Genomic DNA, 18,940 nt, shown 5'->3' with positions numbered 1-18,940 from the left:
CATTAAAAAAATATGGATTATACATAAACCTACAAAAAACAAAAACAATGATAACCTCAAAATCAGATATTGAATTCTTAAAGATACAAATGAGCAATAAGCAAATTGAGAATGTAAAGAAGTTCACTTATCTAGGAAGCATGTTGAGTCAAGATGGTCGTTCAAAAACTTGACAAATTAACGAATTGCTAAGCCAACCATGGCCCCTACAGAAGTTAAAACCATTGTGGGGAGATAACAGAATAGCAATCACAACCAGACTAAGACTAATTGACACCTTGGTGAATTCTGTCCTCTTGTATGGTTGTGAGGCCTGGACTTTATTGAAGGAAGATGAGAGGAGGCTCCTGTCTTTCAAAATGAAAACTTACAGAAGATTTTTGAAAATTCCTTATGCCGCTCATGAAACCAATGAAAATGTCCGAAAACTGATTGACTCAATAGATGGGAGAAAAAGGGAAAATATTTTGACAGTCATCAGAAGAAGACAGATGAAATGGTTCGGACATGTGGAGAGGGCTAATGGCATTCCAAAGCAAGCACTAGAAGGAATCATTCCGGGATCAAGGGCTAGGGGCCGACCTCGATTAAAATGGACTGATAACATCAAAAAATGGACAAATTCCTCCCTTTCTCAACTGACATCAAGAACAGGAGACTGAGACGACTGGAGGAGGCTAGCAAAGAGTATCACCTACCAGCCATGAATGACCCAATGGTTCATTTCAGACTATGGGAGAAGAAGAAGAACATGTATGGATTGTAATATAGCTTGTTTTTTTATTTGTGCACTGCAGATGATTTTACCTGATGTTTTGACTTTCCTATTAATTATTTTGGTTTATATTAAATTAGTTATTACACCAAATTTGAGGGACAGTAGTGAGACTAACTATGATGTATGCTATGGAAACTGTGGCCCTGAGGAAAAATAACATCAGCAGGATTGAGGTAGCAGAGACGAGAATGCTTAGATGGATGTGCGGTGTGACCAGAAAGGATCTTCTGAGAAATGACTTTGTAAGGGGAATGGTGAAAGTTATGAGCTTAAGAGTGAAGATACAGGAAGCAAGGTTGAGATGGTTTGGTCATGTGATGAGGAGGAAGGATGACCATGTGGGAAGAAAGGTCATGCAGATGGATGTGTGCAGGGGAGGAGGAAGCATGGTCGGCCAAAGAAGAGATGGAGGGAGCTGGTGGAGGAGGACTTGAGGATGAAGAACTTCGATGTGGTTACAGCCCGAGACAGGAGGATGTTGTGGAGACTCACTAAAAACAGCGACATACTTAAGCGGGATAATCTGCAGAAGAAGAAAAAGAAGTTATCACACCAACATGGATAGTGGTGTCCATAATAATTTTACCATAATGAATGACCTAGTCCAAATTTCCATGCCATCTTGCATAGATAACAGTTACAGTAGTGTCATGCCTTTCTCAATTTCTACTCTCTTTCCTATTTTCTGACTACTGTTTCCACTCCTTTTATTAAAAAAACCATTTGCAGAAATGGATGTTTTAATAAAACATCCATTTGCTCAAATTCCAATCCCCTATCCTAGCCTTGGTCCCTCCATGGGATACTTGTTCTTGGTAGAGGAGACCTCCTAGTAATGGTACTGGCCCTTTTCATTCTTTCTGTTCCCCCCCACCCCCCTGTATTTTTCACTCTACTTCTCCTGAATTTTTTTTTTTACTATCCTCTTTTAGGTTACCATCACTGTGATCTAGCACCTTACTGCCATGTTTACTGTACATTGCAACTTGTGGACATCCAGAAAGGAGATACAAGTAGTCTTGCATTACTTTGGTCCCTTCTTTGGCAAGATGAGTGGACTGATGGCTCAGCTAGGATCATTCAGTTAGTGGGCTTGCCTGCAAGGAACAGTGGTGTATGGTAGCCTCCTATCTCATTCCAAGGGTTGATGGGTATATCTTCTGGGATAAGCTGGTGTTCCACTTCCAAGTGCATCTATTGCTTGCCAGTTAGTAGGTATCCATGTGTAAATAAATCACAAAATCCTTAGAACATGAATCCTTCATCCTCAGATTTTCCAGAGACTCTCAGGAGTTCCCAACCAAGTATGGATATAGATACATCATTTGATAACAGAAATTAAAGACATGTGACACCTGTATAAATGTACCAGTGTTTCTCATCATCCATGCAACAGGTGAAAATCCAATAAATAAAATGTCGCCCTTCTCTATTCAAAACAGTGTAGAAAAGACTGGCAGAATCTCCTAAAATAGTTCAAAAAAAAAAAAAACTATTTTCTAGTAATATTCTGGTTGAAATATCATGTCAGCAACACTCAGAAAAACTACTGAAAGTAATAACAATGGGGGAAATGCCAATTACAGTAATGCCTTATAAAACACTCAACTATTCTAGAGGTGAAATATCAGAATGGGATCTCCTTGAAGTTTCAGATGAGGAGACATGTTTGGAGCTTAAAGATCAAGGAGATGACAGGCATGAGGTGCATTCTTGTATGCAGGAATGGTTACTTAGCTTCAGCCAGGAACACCATCCTTACTTTTTTTTAATAGCTCAAACTGCCAACATTGGTAAAACAAGATATCTCGACTGTCTTGTTAGGTTTTATATCCCTAATCCACTAAGATGCTTTAAATATCAGAAATATGGGTTTGCCCAAACTGCCTGTCATGGTTTTGCCATCTATGCCCAATGTGGTAGTAAAGAGCATGATATTAAATCTTGCTCTTTTTTCCTTGCCAGTAACACCTGTTTTGAAATCCTTTTATGCTAAGAGGGTGGCAATTAAAAAAATATCATAAAAGGCAACTAAAACCCATGTATTCCATCATCCAATAATTTCAACATACCTGAATTGTATGATCATGAGTGCTTCTCTGTAGAGTGCATTTAGTTGTCTGGTCTATTATAGTTTCACTCCTGAAACTGCTGTATGAGACTCCCCCCCCCCCCCCTAAAAAAAAAAAAAAAAAAACGGATGCTTCTGTATCTGCTAAAAGAAAACTAGACTCAACAACTGATCCTGACACAACAGATAATATATTAAACATTTTTCCAGAGAAAGAGACGAACACTGTCCATACTACCTAAAATCAGTTGACAAAGGTAAGCCCGTAGTGTTTCTGAAATTAGATAAAGTATACAATGTCAAAAGAATAGGAAAATTCCTACAGTGGAATTGTTGTAAATTCTGTCAAAATATCGATATCAAAGTTCTTCTGCAGAAACATAAACCTATCTGTTTATGCCTGCAGGAGACATTTAAAACCCAATTAGAACCCTTCCTTAAGGCATTTGACTATAATTCATAAGGACAGAACTGGAGGCAGACCTACTCATGGCAAAGGAGTAAGGCTAACCATATATCTTTTCAGCATGTTCAGCTTAATACTGCTCTGGAAGTGGTGACCATTCACCTGTTGGTGGGATTTCTTATTACAGTATGTGCCACATACACTTTCCATAAATTAAGGAAAAAAGAGAAATCATAATAACTGTGGGGGAGTGGAGAAATGAGCCAGGTACATTATGTAGAAAGTGATGCTGAGTCTGGTTATCATATACAAATGAGTGGCACTGTGATTAGTATATTGCAAATTAACCTCAGCATAAAAGCAGGCATTTTGGAGTGGTTTTCTATTTTGTGTTTGGAGTGAGAACAAGATATTTCATGATAGCAAAATTCTTGGATATGGATGTCATTTAATTGCTGAATTCAGGAGGCAAACAGCTGTAAAACTAGAGGCTGGCCAAAGTCAGGCAAAGGTAGCCAGATGGTTGCATGTGAGTTATTCCATGGTTCACAGACTGTGGAACCAAAGTCACAAACAGCATCCTAGAGATACAGGTGAGTGACTGAGTTTCAGCAAGCAGATAATCTTTGATTATCTGCTTGCTGAAACAGGAGTTCTGTCTCAAATCAACTGCAATCTGGCTTTGCATCAGCTTGTGTGCACAAAGGTGGGGGATAGGAGCAATACTCCTATCTCCATGCTAAAGGAGAGAACATTTGAAATGGACCAGGCTCTGTCAGCTGGACCTGTGACCAATGGAGGGGTCAGTATTATTTACAGATGAGTCCTGATTTGCTTACAGAATGATATCAGGCATGCTCTGATCTGGAGAGAATCAGGATGCATTATAATCCCTCTAATATCCATGAAAGGAACACTTATGGTAACTAAAGGTTGATGGTTTAGGGAGGCATCTTGTTGGGTGGATGACCGACCTATATGTGCTTCCCAGCAGAACCACAAATGCTGCAACTTATAGCGACCAAGTCCCAGACCTCTATGTTTATCCGTAGTGTGGGTGCAATAGAAGTAACATTTTTCCTATGAGATGATAATGTTCATACCCAAGTGAAGCTTGTGGACCAATATCTTCAATTGGAGACTATTGTATGTATGGACTGGCTAGCCATGTCTCCTGACCTTAATTCTATTGAGCATGTTTAGGATGCTCTAGCTGGACTTGTTATTGCTCTCAATCCCATTTTCTGAAACCTTGAGGGACTTAGGAGAGCTTTGCAGGAGCAATTAGTTATTACCAGCTGAGCTCCTGGATATTATTAAAAACCATATGAAATATCATTGTGAGTGCTATATTGCTGTTGGGGGGGATGGAAATGACCACATTCCTTTTTGAGGCACTTTGTTGATCTCATTTTGACCTATTGTTTTTGACCCATTGTTTTCATGTTTCTATTTCTTACTGAATCTAACTATTTAAAATTTTTGTGGGTGTTTCTTTCACATCTCATATTGTACTACTTTTCACTGAATTTCATAAATTACATGAAAGGAACACTTATGGTAGTTTTTGTGTTTTTTTGTTTTCAGCTTATGAAAACCAGTATATTTACTACTGGTTCTGAGTTATATCTACCTTGATAATCTTATGTTGCAACTGCTTTAGCCCATACTTTTTATGGGTGTCTTTAATGGACACCACACTCTGTTGGGTGAATGGGTAAGGCCATATCATTGAGATTATATGTTTGACAATAATGACTTTCTAATGGATCCAATATCTTCTTCAGTGTACCTATCCATTCATATTCCGCAATAGATCTTGCAACCTACTCTCCTACTATTCTTTCACTGTTCATGTGGAATGCTGAAGAAAGCATAGATCATTTTCCTTTGATTGCACTACATCCTTATAGGAGCCATGTTCTACGTGGATACCATTCTTGCAAAATTTAATGCAGAAGCAGCATGCCAAACTTATCAATGAAGCAATGGTGTATGCTGCAGATTTTATTGCCCAGGCAGCAACAATTCCAAAAACATCTAGATTTCTACAGTATGCAAAGCCATCTGGCTATCAAGTCCATCAAACAAGATATAACTTGCCCTTGCATATATCACGCATCCCTAATTTTACTTTACGAAAAAAGAAATTAAACATTTTTCCATATACCTCACACACGAAAAAAAAGTCAAAAACTTTAAGAAATAGATAGTGAATGTTATTATGGAAATTTCAGATATTTTGGAATTTGGTTGAAGAGAATCAGCATTTCAACTAAACAATTGTCAGCTTGCCTTTGTTGCTTTTGAGTCACACAATCTTTTGTTAATACAACACCAATCATATGTGAGACTGGTAGTAGCGATAGTGAATAGTAGATTCTTGGTAAGTCATACCCAGTTTCAGTTTTTTTTAAATTATGGTGATCTTATGGACAAGCAATAATGAAACTGTTTGTTTTAATTTAATTACAGAACCATTGTCACTAAAGATTCAGATATGTTGCGATGAAGGTGAGCGGCTGATCGCATAAATAACGTTGATAATTAAAATTTAAATGCATTCATTTTATAAATAATGCGTGCAATTATAAATTATAACTAATACCAGGAATTTAATTATAAACATCAGTTTAATTTTTTTCTGAAAAACTTTAGTTTCTGAAAATCTCTGCATATATCTCGTACCACACTTTTTAACTTTAATTTTGATGAAAAAAAGTATGAGTTATATTCAATTAAATATGCTATTTGGTTATTGATCATTTTCCCACACTGTCTGCTCTTTTACTCTTTTGTAGTTATTACATTAGAAAATAGACCAGCCTGGCTGGAATGGATTCTTTTCCTTAGCAGAATTTGATTCTGCAGTAGTCAACTATTCTCCTGTCAGTGAAGCAATGAACTTCATTACAAAATGTGTAATATGTGCCATCACCAGTGCAGTACCATAAACTTCAACTTGGTTTTCACCATTTTTAAACTATAGGTAGAATGTAGAGTAGCCAAGAGACATAAACAAAGCTTGGGATATCTTCCATAGATAACCGACCATGGGAAACTTAATTGCTTTTAAATGTGCATGAGTATGATTCATTTGCTATCAGTGCCAGAAAGGACTCCTCGATCAAGCTTACTTAAATTCTCTTTAACCAGATCAACCAACACCAAAGTGGTCTGGGACAAAATCTGAAAATAAAGCAGATATACCACCCATTCACTTTCACTTCTGAAACTTAGTGAAACAATTGCTGACCAAAGCAAAGGAAAATTTTTCCAAAATATCAGCAATGTATTCTTACATCCACAGAATTCCTGAATCTGAAAAGCAAAACAGATCGTCAAGTCTCACAGTCATACATATTTAAGGAAGTTTTTATTATAGTATTTATATTAGTGTTCCATTAATTAATTAATATTGTATATGAAAATCATTTGAACAAATTGAGGTGTAAAGCATTCAGTCAATAGCACAGAGGAATAATATTTGTGTAGTCATTGAAACATTACATACATATAATAACATGAAATAAAATATAAACAATAGTCCCTGTATAGCATTTTCTTTTCATTATAGTAAAGCATGGCAAAAGTAGACCAAATTTTAAACAGCTTCATCTGTATCTTTCTTACACAAGGTTTCTAAGAACAGAGTAAACGCTTTTTTTTGTCTTAGTTTATAAATATGGATTTTTATGTGCTTTCTTACTAACCATTTTATGTTTTTTTCCATATTTCTTGATTGAAATGCTGAAGTTGCAAAGTTTGACATTCTCACAGGGTGAAATTTGGGTAGATAATTTTTTACGTTATGTAATAATTCATGTATTTGATGTAATTTATTTTTAGTGTTATTTTTTGCAGGTGTTTTTCTAGCTTATTTAGAGACTTTTTTAACATTTCAATTTTTTTGTAGGTTATGAAGAAGCAGCTAAAAACAGCAGCAAACTTCCTAATATACTATGTGCAGTGAGTGGTATGTTTTCATATACAGTTAAATAGTTTTATCAAATTCATTTTGATATTAATATTTAAATCTGGCACCTTCATTGTGTTGTCATGAGGATGATATGATAGCTGTAAGTTTAAAAGACATGTATTTCAATATCTTCTAAGGCAGAGAAAACTTTTAAAAGGGCTTTCTTTCTTCAGCTGTAATTGAGTTAGCCAGTTTGATGTACAGACCTACAGAACAGATCTATAGGTCTACAAAACAGACCACCAGCCATAATATACATTTCCCATAGCTTAGTTGTTTCAGCTATAATTCCAACCACAATAGTATTGATACCAGTATTAAGCAATGTTATCATGTTACTAACTATTGCTTAATTTGGATGTATCTTGGAGGGGGTATTTTTGAATTTGAAAAAGCCACTTATCTTATTTTTTTAATATAAACTGTTTCAAGATGAAAATAGACATCAACAAATAAACACAGAGTTTATGGAGTTGAGTTATGGAGAAGAAGAAAGAAGGAGGGAAAAGTTGGTAATGAACCCTTCATATATTTCTTTATTTATTCTCCTTCATATTTACCATCTGAAATATGAACGAAATAATTTAGTGCAAGTTCATTATCTGCTTTGTAGATTGACCATGCAATTAAATGCTCAGGAAACAGAACAAAGAATAGGTTTACAAATGAAAACAGTGAAATAATACACACTGAAACAATAAAAAAAAAGAAATTACTCTAAATAAACCTATGTACAATATATATATATATATATATATATATATATATATATATATATATATATATATATATATATATTTGGGACTTAGCCGAACAAATTGTACTTTTTTTATTGGTTTAAACCACAAATGCATATGACAGTATAGCATGATGAGATTTCATGCTGGTTGGGGGAGTCGCTCTGTTAAACAAGCCCCCCCCTGTTGTTTTCTTCAGGGAACCGGAGAGAACAGTGAAAAGTCAGCTACTGGAACAAACTCCAACTCATCATCTAGAAGAATAAATCCAACATCAGAAGAGCTGAAGATAGCAACCATCAATATAAGGAGTATTAATGGAAAGGAAATCGAACCTGCAGAAGAATTGGAAACATACCGTGTGGACGTAATTGACATTATTGAGACAAAGAAGAAAACAGGTAAGATCTTACTAAATAATAAGTATAGGATATTATTTTCAGGCAATAATGATCAAGGAAAAGAAGGAGTAGTGATAGCGTTAAATGCCAAACACGAAGATAAATGATTGTAAGGCAGTTTCAAGTAGTGGGCAAACTTCCAAATGGAGAAATGAACAATGAAACTTATTTGTGCCTATGGTCCCACAGAAGGTTTTTCTAAGGAAGAAGTGGAGGAATTTTTTGAGTCATTAGAACAGGCAGCTGACATAAAGAAATGGAAAAAGTGATCCTTGTTGGAGATCTGAACAGCAGAGTAGGAAATGAATCCCACCAGGCATATAGAAACATTTTGGGAAAATTTGGAGGTAAGGGCAAAGCTAATAATAATGGTAAGTATTTACTAGACTTCTGCTCAGGACATGGACTAGTCATTATTAACATCATATTTCAACATAAAGATGTGCACAAGTTCGCATGGAGAGAATACACAAGAAATAAGAAAAGCCCGATTGACTACATCATTGTTGATAGTGATATCTTCATGCTTATTCAGGATACAAGTGTGTACAGATTTGAAATTGGAAGTGACCATTACTTTGTATGAAGCAGGTTAAATATAGATATCACATTGAAAAGAACAGTATGTAAAAAATGTTTTAAAACTAATTAAAGTTGAGCAGCTTTTACAGGTAAATTGTAGACTCAACTATGCAAAGATTATTGAAGAAAATTTAAAGCAATTTGAAAACAAGAACCAAACTTTGGAGTCTCAGTGGCAAACTGAAGAAGAAGAAGACATTGATTAATTCAGTTAGGGAGGTATATGGTGAAGTTGTCTACAATAAGAAAATAAGAACACCCTGATGGACACAAGCAGTTAATGAAGCAGTCCTAGAAAAGAAGAAAACAAAAAGTTCCTAGCAAATAAGTTGGCAGATGCTGTAAAAGAATACAGAGAAAAATGTAAACAAGCCAAGCTACACGTAAAAGTAGCTAAACAAAAGTCATGGTAAGAGTAAATATCAGGAAGGTGGCAAAAGGTTCTGGAGGCTATTAAGGAAGCTTAAAAATAGAGGAAGGAGTACTGTAAAAGGAATCAAAGATGATAAAAGCGACATGAAAACTGAAAATAAGGATATCCTAGATGTCTGGGAGTAATTACTTTGAAAGTCTGTTAAAAAATATGGAGGTATAAAAGTTTTGCAGTAGCTACACTGCATAATTCAGAGAGCTTGGTTAGAAGGTCGAATTCGAGATGATTGGAGTAGAGCTCTCATAGTATCATCTGTAAAATGTGAGAATTACAGAGGAATTTCTCTACTAAGTGTTCCTGGTAAGATTTATGGAAGTATACTTGAAAAGAGGTTGAGAAAGATTGTGGAAGAGAAACTTGGAGAAGAACAAGGGGGGGGGGTGTTCAAACCACATAGAGGTTGTCAAGATCAGATTTTCATTTTAAGACAAATAGTTCAGAATCTGTGAGAATGTGACAAGGATTTGTACATATGGCAAGGTTCCTAAAGAAAAGCTTTTCAAAACATTACAATTATACACCATATATTTAAATTGTATGCAACCATCATATCAAAACATGGTATGAGTGTAAATTTAAAGAAACCTGTGAAATTCTTATCAACCATTCTAATCTCAACAATGTGGATGGCTAACACATTTAACTACTTTTTGTAACATAGTAATAATTTCATAATAATTCATATAATTAGTTCATCATAAATAAACACTACATAATAATTAGGACTGTGTGTCTCCAGCAATCCCTTACTATAGGACTATTGTCACCTAATTACTCTGGGCATGATTTTCAGTATTTTAAATATGCATTAATCTATCACTGATGCTGTAGCATTTGCTGGTATTTTCCATCAAGGTATAATATGGCTGAATTTGATCTCTGCCCGTATAAAACAGGACTATCTTTGATGATTTTTCGGCAGAGGTCAGGTCAGTAACAGTTGATCAAATTATTGCTGCTTTGGTATACCATTTTAAATTGTGATGTAACTTGTTTTCTCTGCATATACATGTTGTGTGTACTCATGATGATCTTAATATGAAGGTCGAAACATCAGGAAATTAAAGTTAATTAAAGTTTCCTAAAGTTAAACATTAGGAAATTAAAGTCCTATCATAGTAGTGGTCTGCATAATGAATGCTGATTACCTTGTAACATTAGAAAGGAAATGAGATAAAAGGACTAAATTGGGATATTTGTAGTGTTTAAGAAGTAACTAAATTACTTCTGAGGGTATGCAAGGAGGATTTACAAAGCATTGCTGCTTTTTTTGAGCTTATGGGATAGCAGGACAAGAATGGAATGTTATTACATCAAGAAAATATGACCTCTCAAAGAAAGATTATATATCAAAAAGTGAGACCATAAAACATGATCCCTTAATTAATTCGGAAAATTTTTCCCATCATATATTAAACTGGGTCTTATGAAAATTAATTCAAAAATGGATCTGCATTTCCAGTACCCAACTGCTAGATTTCCATAAATTTCAGTCCTAGTATAAAGAAGGTGTTTTTCTTTCAAAGTTACATGGTGATCAGCATTCATTGTGAAGAATTTATAGAGGCAAAAACACACATGTTGGGATAATTAATTTATTTATACTTATGAAAAAAAGCACTTGATGTTTCAACCTGTGTATTGAGGTCATTATCAGGAAAACATACATGTGCCCAGGACATAAGTTACATGACACTAAAAGTAGGATAAATCTAAATGCTTTGTTAATCATTTACCCACTTAACTTCTAGTAAACAAAAAAAAATGATAATAAATAATAATAAGGTAAACTTCCTGCAAAATTAAAACATATACTCAGCTCATCCAAAGACCTCCCTCCCTACTTTGCCCACTCAAGTGTTTACAAAATTCAATGTGCCTACAACTTAACTCTACATAACTATACATATTATAAGTAAAGTAATTACTCCAATGTGTGTTTTTTTGTCTCCATAAATTCTTCACAATGAATTAAAGAAAGTATTTGAGGAAATATCTTAATTTGAGATATTTCCTCAAATTAAGGAAACATTAAAAAATATAATTTAAACAAATCTCATTAAAACAGAGCTAGAATGGTAGAAATGAGATTCTTTTTGAATTAATTTTTTGAATGTTTCCTTAATTTGAGGACTAAGAGATATGCATAACTTCCTATTATACTAACAATCCCTTTTCCCTGGTATTATTACTCTGTTGCCATGTTGTTGAATATATACTAGTTTCTGCTCTTGTTGTTTAATTTGAAAGTCATACTTGAAGATATCCTTGATATCAGGGTAAAAATAATTATACCAATAGAGTACATATACAAGTTAAATCCATCTTATGCTTATTAATTATCTGATCTTATAAAAGTATGGACGGCAAGTGCTTCCTCACCTCCATACAGGCCTAATAAGAGACCTTGATACTTTGATTTGTTCTCTAAGTTGGAAATTATGGAGCAGTGATAAGGCTGAATGGAGATTATATTGAAGGCCTGTAAATGTATTTGTTAAATGTTTGATTTAACATCAAGAGCATAGTATGGTAAACTTTTAAAATAACCCTTGCATTTCAAACATACTTCACTCATGTGGGATTCGAATCCTTTGCAGTAAACAGGTAATGGCTTTAGCAATTCATCTACTGAGGCCAAACCTGTTTGCACTAAGCCTGAGAAGTATGTTTCTGGAAGAGCAAATTATAATTTATGAGTAGGTCAGTAAAAATTTGTCAAAGATAATTTTAAGTCATTATAAAATGGCAACCTGATTAAAATGATTTCATTATTTAGGCAAAGGTCCATTAAAATCCTATTATCAGAATCAGATAAAATCACAGAATTATCAGCATATTGAATTTATCACACCCTGGCTTTCACCTGATGATTATCCTAAGTTTTTAGGTAAGTTTTTCATTAAATGTGTGTGAGTGTGCATTTATTTTGTTTTAGTCTCAGAGTTTATTAATTACATAGAGATTAGTATTATTATCTGAGACAGCTAGTGAATTAAGGACTCATCAAAAGAGGCTATACATCACCCAAACCAGCTGTCATACCTTCTCTTAAACTCATTCACACTAGATGCACTCACCACTTCAAGAGGCAAAACTGTTTCACTCACTTCTCTGTGAGAGAAAAATCTAGCTCTTATCCCTTTCTTAACCACCTTCCATGGATGCTTCATGTTCTTTCTTCATCTTCCATATAATGAAAAATTACGTCAGATGATATCCTATAACACGTATTCAGAAGTTTATAGATCTCTGTCATATCACCCCCCCCTTTCTTCTATTAACCAGAGTCTGCAGTCCACTTACTCTCAATATGTCCTCATAATCTACATTTCATAATCCCATTATAATATTTGGTTACAGGAAAATTCATCAAAAGATAATTCATCGAACAGCAAATCATCGAAAAAACAATTCGGCAAAAATATTTCGATGAATTCGGAAAGAATTCATCGAAAAGTTATTTTTCTTGCAAAGTATTGTTTAAAAATGTTCAGTAACAATGCAGAATGTTACTCATGATATAGACGACATATGGAAGTGGTCATTGAAATGTAATAATTATTTTCTTGCATTTTAAAACGTTTAATGTAAGTGTACATACTGCTTCATTGTGCAGATAGCGATTCATCTGCAGAGAATACATTTCGTTCTACCAAATTTTGTCACAATAACTCTAGTCCTACTGAAATTAAAAATTTCATTAAATTTCATCCAGCCAGAGCAGAATTGCTAATATCATTTCAGAACTTCTTTATGGAAATGTTATGATAAAAGTGATCCATTTGGAACTAAAACTGAACCGTGCAGACAGCTTCTTGTACTGAAAACTTCTGTGAATTCTACTAAGTCAGCGAGTTATTGTAATACATAATTTCAACACTTTTCTTTGTAGCCCCAAATATAGCTAAGCTGAAAACTGGAACAGTTCAACAATTTTTTGTAAAAGTTTCAAATGCCGAATCCGAGTAAAATTTGTCCATTAATAAATGTACGAGGTGCATAATTTTTATCACTCCTCTTCAGCTGAAGGTAAGTTAGTAGGCCTAATATGGAGATGACCAGGTTTTTCCTCCTGGAAATAGGCAAATCAGTCCCATGAACACACATATATAGGAAACACTTATCGGACAAGAAAGACAATAAGAATCCATATTGTTCTATAATTATTCCTTAGTAGCATTGCTATATCAATAATCATTATATTGAGGAGGATGAGGGAAAATAGTATTAATCATTAATACTACTACTACTAATAATAAATCGATTCTTTGATGTAAATATTTTTCACAATATAATAATAAAATATACAGGAATTCAGAGTAAAAATATTGGAAAACTTGAAAAAAAAATCATTCCTGAAGATTTTTCAATTCATGTTTCACATATTTACTCCTGTTTCTATTATTTCTCAACGACAGGAGTGACACATGCACTTATCTCCCGAATAACCTTGAAAGCAAGTAATTGCAGTTAATAAGGGGAGGATTAGGCTAAGAATACTGATGAGCATATGCATGGGTATATTTCTGGGTTTTGAGGAGGTGATTGGTGCAGTTTGTAAAAAAAAAAAAAAAAAAAAAAAAAAAAAAGTTAAAATATTCTCTAAGAAAAATAATAAAATAAAAATGATGAATAAAGAGTCATAAAAAACTAACCTATAAACCTTTTTGAAGCATACTCATCTGTTGTTATATTTAGATGAGCAGCAGTTGAAAGTTGGGTTGAGTTGTTTTGAGTTAAGGCTGATGGTTCTTTCATCACACCACTAGTGACTTCCTCTTCTGAGATATTGCAAAGACACATGCTGATATATCAACAAGTACTACATGCTGATTGATATCGAGTTTACTGAATTCCTCATGTATACTTCCAACTCACTTACCATCAGTGTTCCTCCTCACTGACCTCAAGTTCTGTAGGATGTTATTTTTAAGAGGCTGAATTACCTTTATGAAATGTTCATTTAACATCTCAACTATATCTGCCTCAGTGGATATCATTCACTGCGACCAGTATGCCCTGCAAAAAAATCACTTTCCAAACGAAATCAGATAAATAGTAGTTTACCGTATATAAGTGACCTGAAAGATATATCCCTCTCAAAAAAAAAAAAAAAATTGCTCCCACATCTTTACCCCACATGCCTTATAATTAATTTTTCGGTGAATGTATTTTCGATGAATTGTTGTTTTTTGATCAATTGCTGATCGGGGAATTGCCTTTTGAGGAATTGCTTTTTCGATAAATTGTCTTTCAGTTAACTGTTTTCAGTGAACTCTCCAGATACCTAATATTTATAACTCTTCTCCTTTTCACAGCTTCTTTATCCCTTTGGAACCCACAGACCAAATCTCTCCATATTTGGTCTTCTGGGTTCCATAGTAGTCCATATGCAGTCTTATAAAGAGACAAAATGATTTCCTTATCCTTACTTGTCAGGGTTCATTTCGACATCACAAATATCCTCTGAGTTGTATTTGCAATTTTTGCTATGTAATTTTTGTTGAACTTCAGTTTTTATCTGCCATAACATCAAGATCTCTAGCCTCATCAGTTTCTTGTAGCATAACCCTGCTAATATAATATACCATTGGAAATCTTATCATGGTGTATAACAGCATTCATCAATCTTTTTACACATGCGGACTTGGGAAAATAGGAGAAATATTTCGCTGACGGCTAAGACAGAAACATAAACCAATATTTTATTTATTAAATCCAATGTTATAAAATTAATTTTTAATTGGTGTGACATCTGCTGCTGCTTAGAGGTTAGAAAATTTGGTATTCTGGACCACAGGTTGAAGAACAAGGGTGTATAACTTTATGCTTACTAACATTGAACTGTTAGCCATTATCATTTGCTCAAATTTGCAGCCTATTCAAATCTTACTATAAGTGCAGGATATCAGTAGTATCCCTGATTGTCCTACCTATCTTTGCATCATCATCACCAAACAACTGAACATCTCCTGTTAGATCCTTTCTAATGTTGTTAATATATAGATTGAACAACAATGGTCCAAGGCTTGATCTTTGGGGTACACAGCATGACTGTCTGTCTTCAATCTGGCAGATTCACACTGTTGTATGCCACTTTTTGATACCTCTGTCATCCAACTACTTATCCAAGTCAAGAATTTGCTCCAAACCTATATTCTTCAGTTAATGTAACAGCCTTTCTTGTGATATCCTATCAAATGCCTTAGAAAAATCCAACAGTATCATAGTGTGGCCATTCCCTTTATACAACTCAGCCATAATGTTGTTATAAAATGTGAGCAAATTGCTAAAACATAACCTCACTTTAGTAAATCCATGCTGTTCTTTGCAGAGTATATCTTGTCTATCAACCCATTCTGTATGCAGGTTTTTACCAACTTTTTTAAAATCTTTATCACAACTCCAGAGATACTGATAGGTCAGTTGTTAGACATACATCATTTTTTGCACCACCCTTGTACAAGGGAACTATCATATATTCCTTCCATTCCTGTGGTCTTTCCTGATCTGAGACTTAAGTTATAACAAGCATGTTAGCAAATCCAGATGAACATTCCTTAAGCATACATGCTGATATTCCATCTGTCTCTGTTGCTGAATTTTTATTCACAGCTCTTCAGCTTCATTCTCATGCACCCCCTATCTCTTCATCCAATGTAGAGATAGAGTATTAGCACTGTGCACCATGTTATATATACCTGGTTGATATATCTTAGCAACGTGAGTACTCATTAATTGAACAATCTCATCTGCTTCTGACACAAGACTACCACTGCATAAAGTTATTCTTCGACATTCATTCTTTCTTTTACTTGTGGCATAATGATAAAATTCTTTTAGATTGTCTTTAGTATGCACAGGTAGTTTCTTTTCATACTTCAATTTAGCTTTGTGCATAATACTTGTAACTTTTCTGGCTTGCACTTTTGTATACAGGTAACCCTTGTATAATGCGGTACTTATACAACATGGTTTCGATATAACACGGTCTACAAATTGTAGTAACCCTTTATCTTTTCATATATTTTTCACCGCGTGACTTAAAAATAAAATTTTATCTTCATTAAATTTGCGTCTGCTTGTATCACACATGTAGTTATAAGTAGCAAATTCATATTAGCGGAAATACCCTTTAGCACGCATGTTCGTCAATTGTTTACTGTATAAAGGGTTACTACAATTTTTATAGTAATGGCAACATAGAGGTTTTCACGACATCGTTTCTTTTGTATTTCGCGACAATATTCCTTTTATGTATGGAATGGCTATGGTCTTATTGTATTTTATTTTTATTTTTTAAAGCATTTGTAGTAAATGTTCTGCTGATTTTTATGTCGCTTCCAATTTGCAGATTTTGAAAGCCTATAGTACATTAATACCATAGATGGGCTAATTATTATTTTTTTCCCTATTTTTATTAATTTTATATTTTTTGTATTTTTTTATTTACTTTTCATAATGTGGAAACCCTACTCTAGAGAACAAACATGGAACTTTTTTTTTCAAGCCACTTAATTTCAGGATAATACTCTTTGCAGGGCAAACTAGCATGGAGGACTTACCAGAGAATGACTTCTTGGACTTCCGGAGTTGGATAACACTGGATATTTTGGGGCCTAGGTCTCTCTTCTGGTTCGTCCTACATGTGGGACCATATATGTAGCACTGTTTTCAATGCAAAGTTAGAAAAAAAAAATTTCAATAATTGGGATGGCACTCTCACACTGGGCAATAAAATTCATTTCTCACCTAAAGACAATCGCAGACATTGTCCCCCAGCAGATTCAAGCCTGTTGGTTGGAGAGTGGATATGATGCCTGCTTAGTTAATAGAGCCAGAAATAGGGCTAGAGGACTGCTTTTGCATTTCCCTTTTCAGAGCTACATATCCAAGCCAAATTGTTTTTTTTTTCCTCCAAGGTGCTAATGACATCTAAACTGTGTTGGGTGGTGGTAATAATCTGTTTTTGTATGGACCTGTCTATGTAGGCATGCAGTAGATAGTGAAGGCATGTGGGAAGAGGTAAATTGTGTTTTTTAGTCAAGTGGGGTGACTAAAAAACACCCCTTAGTTTTTTAGTCATCACTAATTAAAAACTAAGAGGTTTAGAAGTTTGGCCAAATAACTAATATATACACATATTGGCAATTGAATTAGAAACCTTTATGCAGATATACATAAATGTCATTTATGCAATGCATATGGAAAATGCTGGGTCACATGTTTTAGGCAACTGTTCAACAATGTTGCTGGTCACTAATCATCAACAGTGTTGATCACAATGAGATAAACAAAGAATGTTTCAAAGTTTGATAAAGAGCTTATTGTGGGTGCCTGTCTGGTTGGAGCCACAATTTTGAAAACAGCAGAGGTGACTGGTTTCTCAAAAGGTGAGATAACCTGGGTGTTTAATCAGTCAAAAAATAACCTACATTGCTTGTCAAAGAGGCATGGTCCTAAGACAGTCTGTTAGGAACAAGATCATCATTATCTGAGAAGGCATTACCTTCTCAGATTGGACAAACAGAACATCCTTTGTGCAGCAATTGATTCAAGCATTTAGTGAAGGATGTTCCTGACCCATACTCATTGAACTGTGCACAGGAAATTGAAGAGGATCAATATTAGCAGTCGTATGCTAAAGGAGGTCCAACATGATATTAAATAGAAGTTTCTAATTCAGTGGCCAATATGTGTATTACAATATGTGCATATCTCAGCCAAACTTTGGATTTTATAGTAGCGCAGTTTAGTGAATATTGCTGAAAAGTTTCTGTATAAAAGTTGGCAGTGTGTTTGGTGATAGCAAAAAATTAGCCCATAGTCATACTTTCTTTCTTTTCTTGCTACACAAGGTAACCAACATTGAACATGTGCAAAGAGAGTCAGTATATCCAGATGAGAATGGTGTCAGTGATTCAAACATTCATGAAAAGGGTAGAATCAGAACTAACATTAGTCAGGTCATCGTTTCCAAGCATGATATTCTTAATTTTATTTACAAAAGGTATGTTTTTTTTTTCACAGACAGGTTGTGACAGGCCTATCAACTCCTTAGATGTTGCTGCTAGGTTATGTAATAATTAGGGCTCCCACTTCTTTCAATTGTTCACTTGGATTCAAATATTCTATGTTGCTTTTTTGTATATATTTGGAGTTGACTTTTTAATGGTATGTGAAGGCCATAACATGACTGATTTAGGTAACTCAGTTGTTCTTGTATAACAAGACCTGTGGAGTATCCAAAGCTGTAAAATCACATGTACCACATTAAAATGTCTGTATGATAAATTTAATGTTTACTGTAGTACATGTATTCTTCAGTTAAGTAACTCAGTGATTTTCTTTTTATGTGGCTAATTATATTGTAATTAACCATTTGTTAAGTGTTGTCAGAGATTAATATTTTCAGTTGGGAACTGTTTCATCAATTTTACTTTGATGAGGTTACTTGCTCTTGGTTTTATATATTAATTAAAATATTATAGGTATTTACATAGTATAAATGCAAATTTAAGATACCTATAAGGCACTAATTAACCACCCC

At 34.4% G+C, this 18,940-nt stretch overlaps 1 protein-coding gene across 2 annotated transcripts in view; it reads left to right on the top strand.

Annotated features, from left to right (window-relative positions):
• Nucleotides 1-18,940, top strand: part of Alg1 (ALG1, chitobiosyldiphosphodolichol beta-mannosyltransferase) — a 167,788-nt gene that overhangs the window by 135,524 nt on the left and 13,324 nt on the right. For both annotated transcript variants that reach the window (XM_090404825.1, XM_090404819.1), the window contains 2 exons: nucleotides 7,172-7,231; nucleotides 12,167-12,277. In XM_090404825.1, coding sequence (XP_090260951.1) covers nucleotides 7,172-7,231; nucleotides 12,167-12,277 — 171 coding nt within the window. The remainder of the gene's footprint in view (nucleotides 1-7,171; nucleotides 7,232-12,166; nucleotides 12,278-18,940) is intronic.

Source organism: Typopeltis vanoorti, chromosome 2 (genome assembly GCF_054136105.1).
Source record: "Typopeltis vanoorti isolate ZY-2024b chromosome 2, IOZ_Tvanoo_1.0, whole genome shotgun sequence".
Lineage (NCBI taxonomy): Eukaryota > Metazoa > Arthropoda > Arachnida > Uropygi > Thelyphonidae > Typopeltis > Typopeltis vanoorti.
The sequence above is the reverse complement of the archived record's forward strand: the minus strand, read 5'-3'. Positions and strand labels throughout refer to the sequence as shown.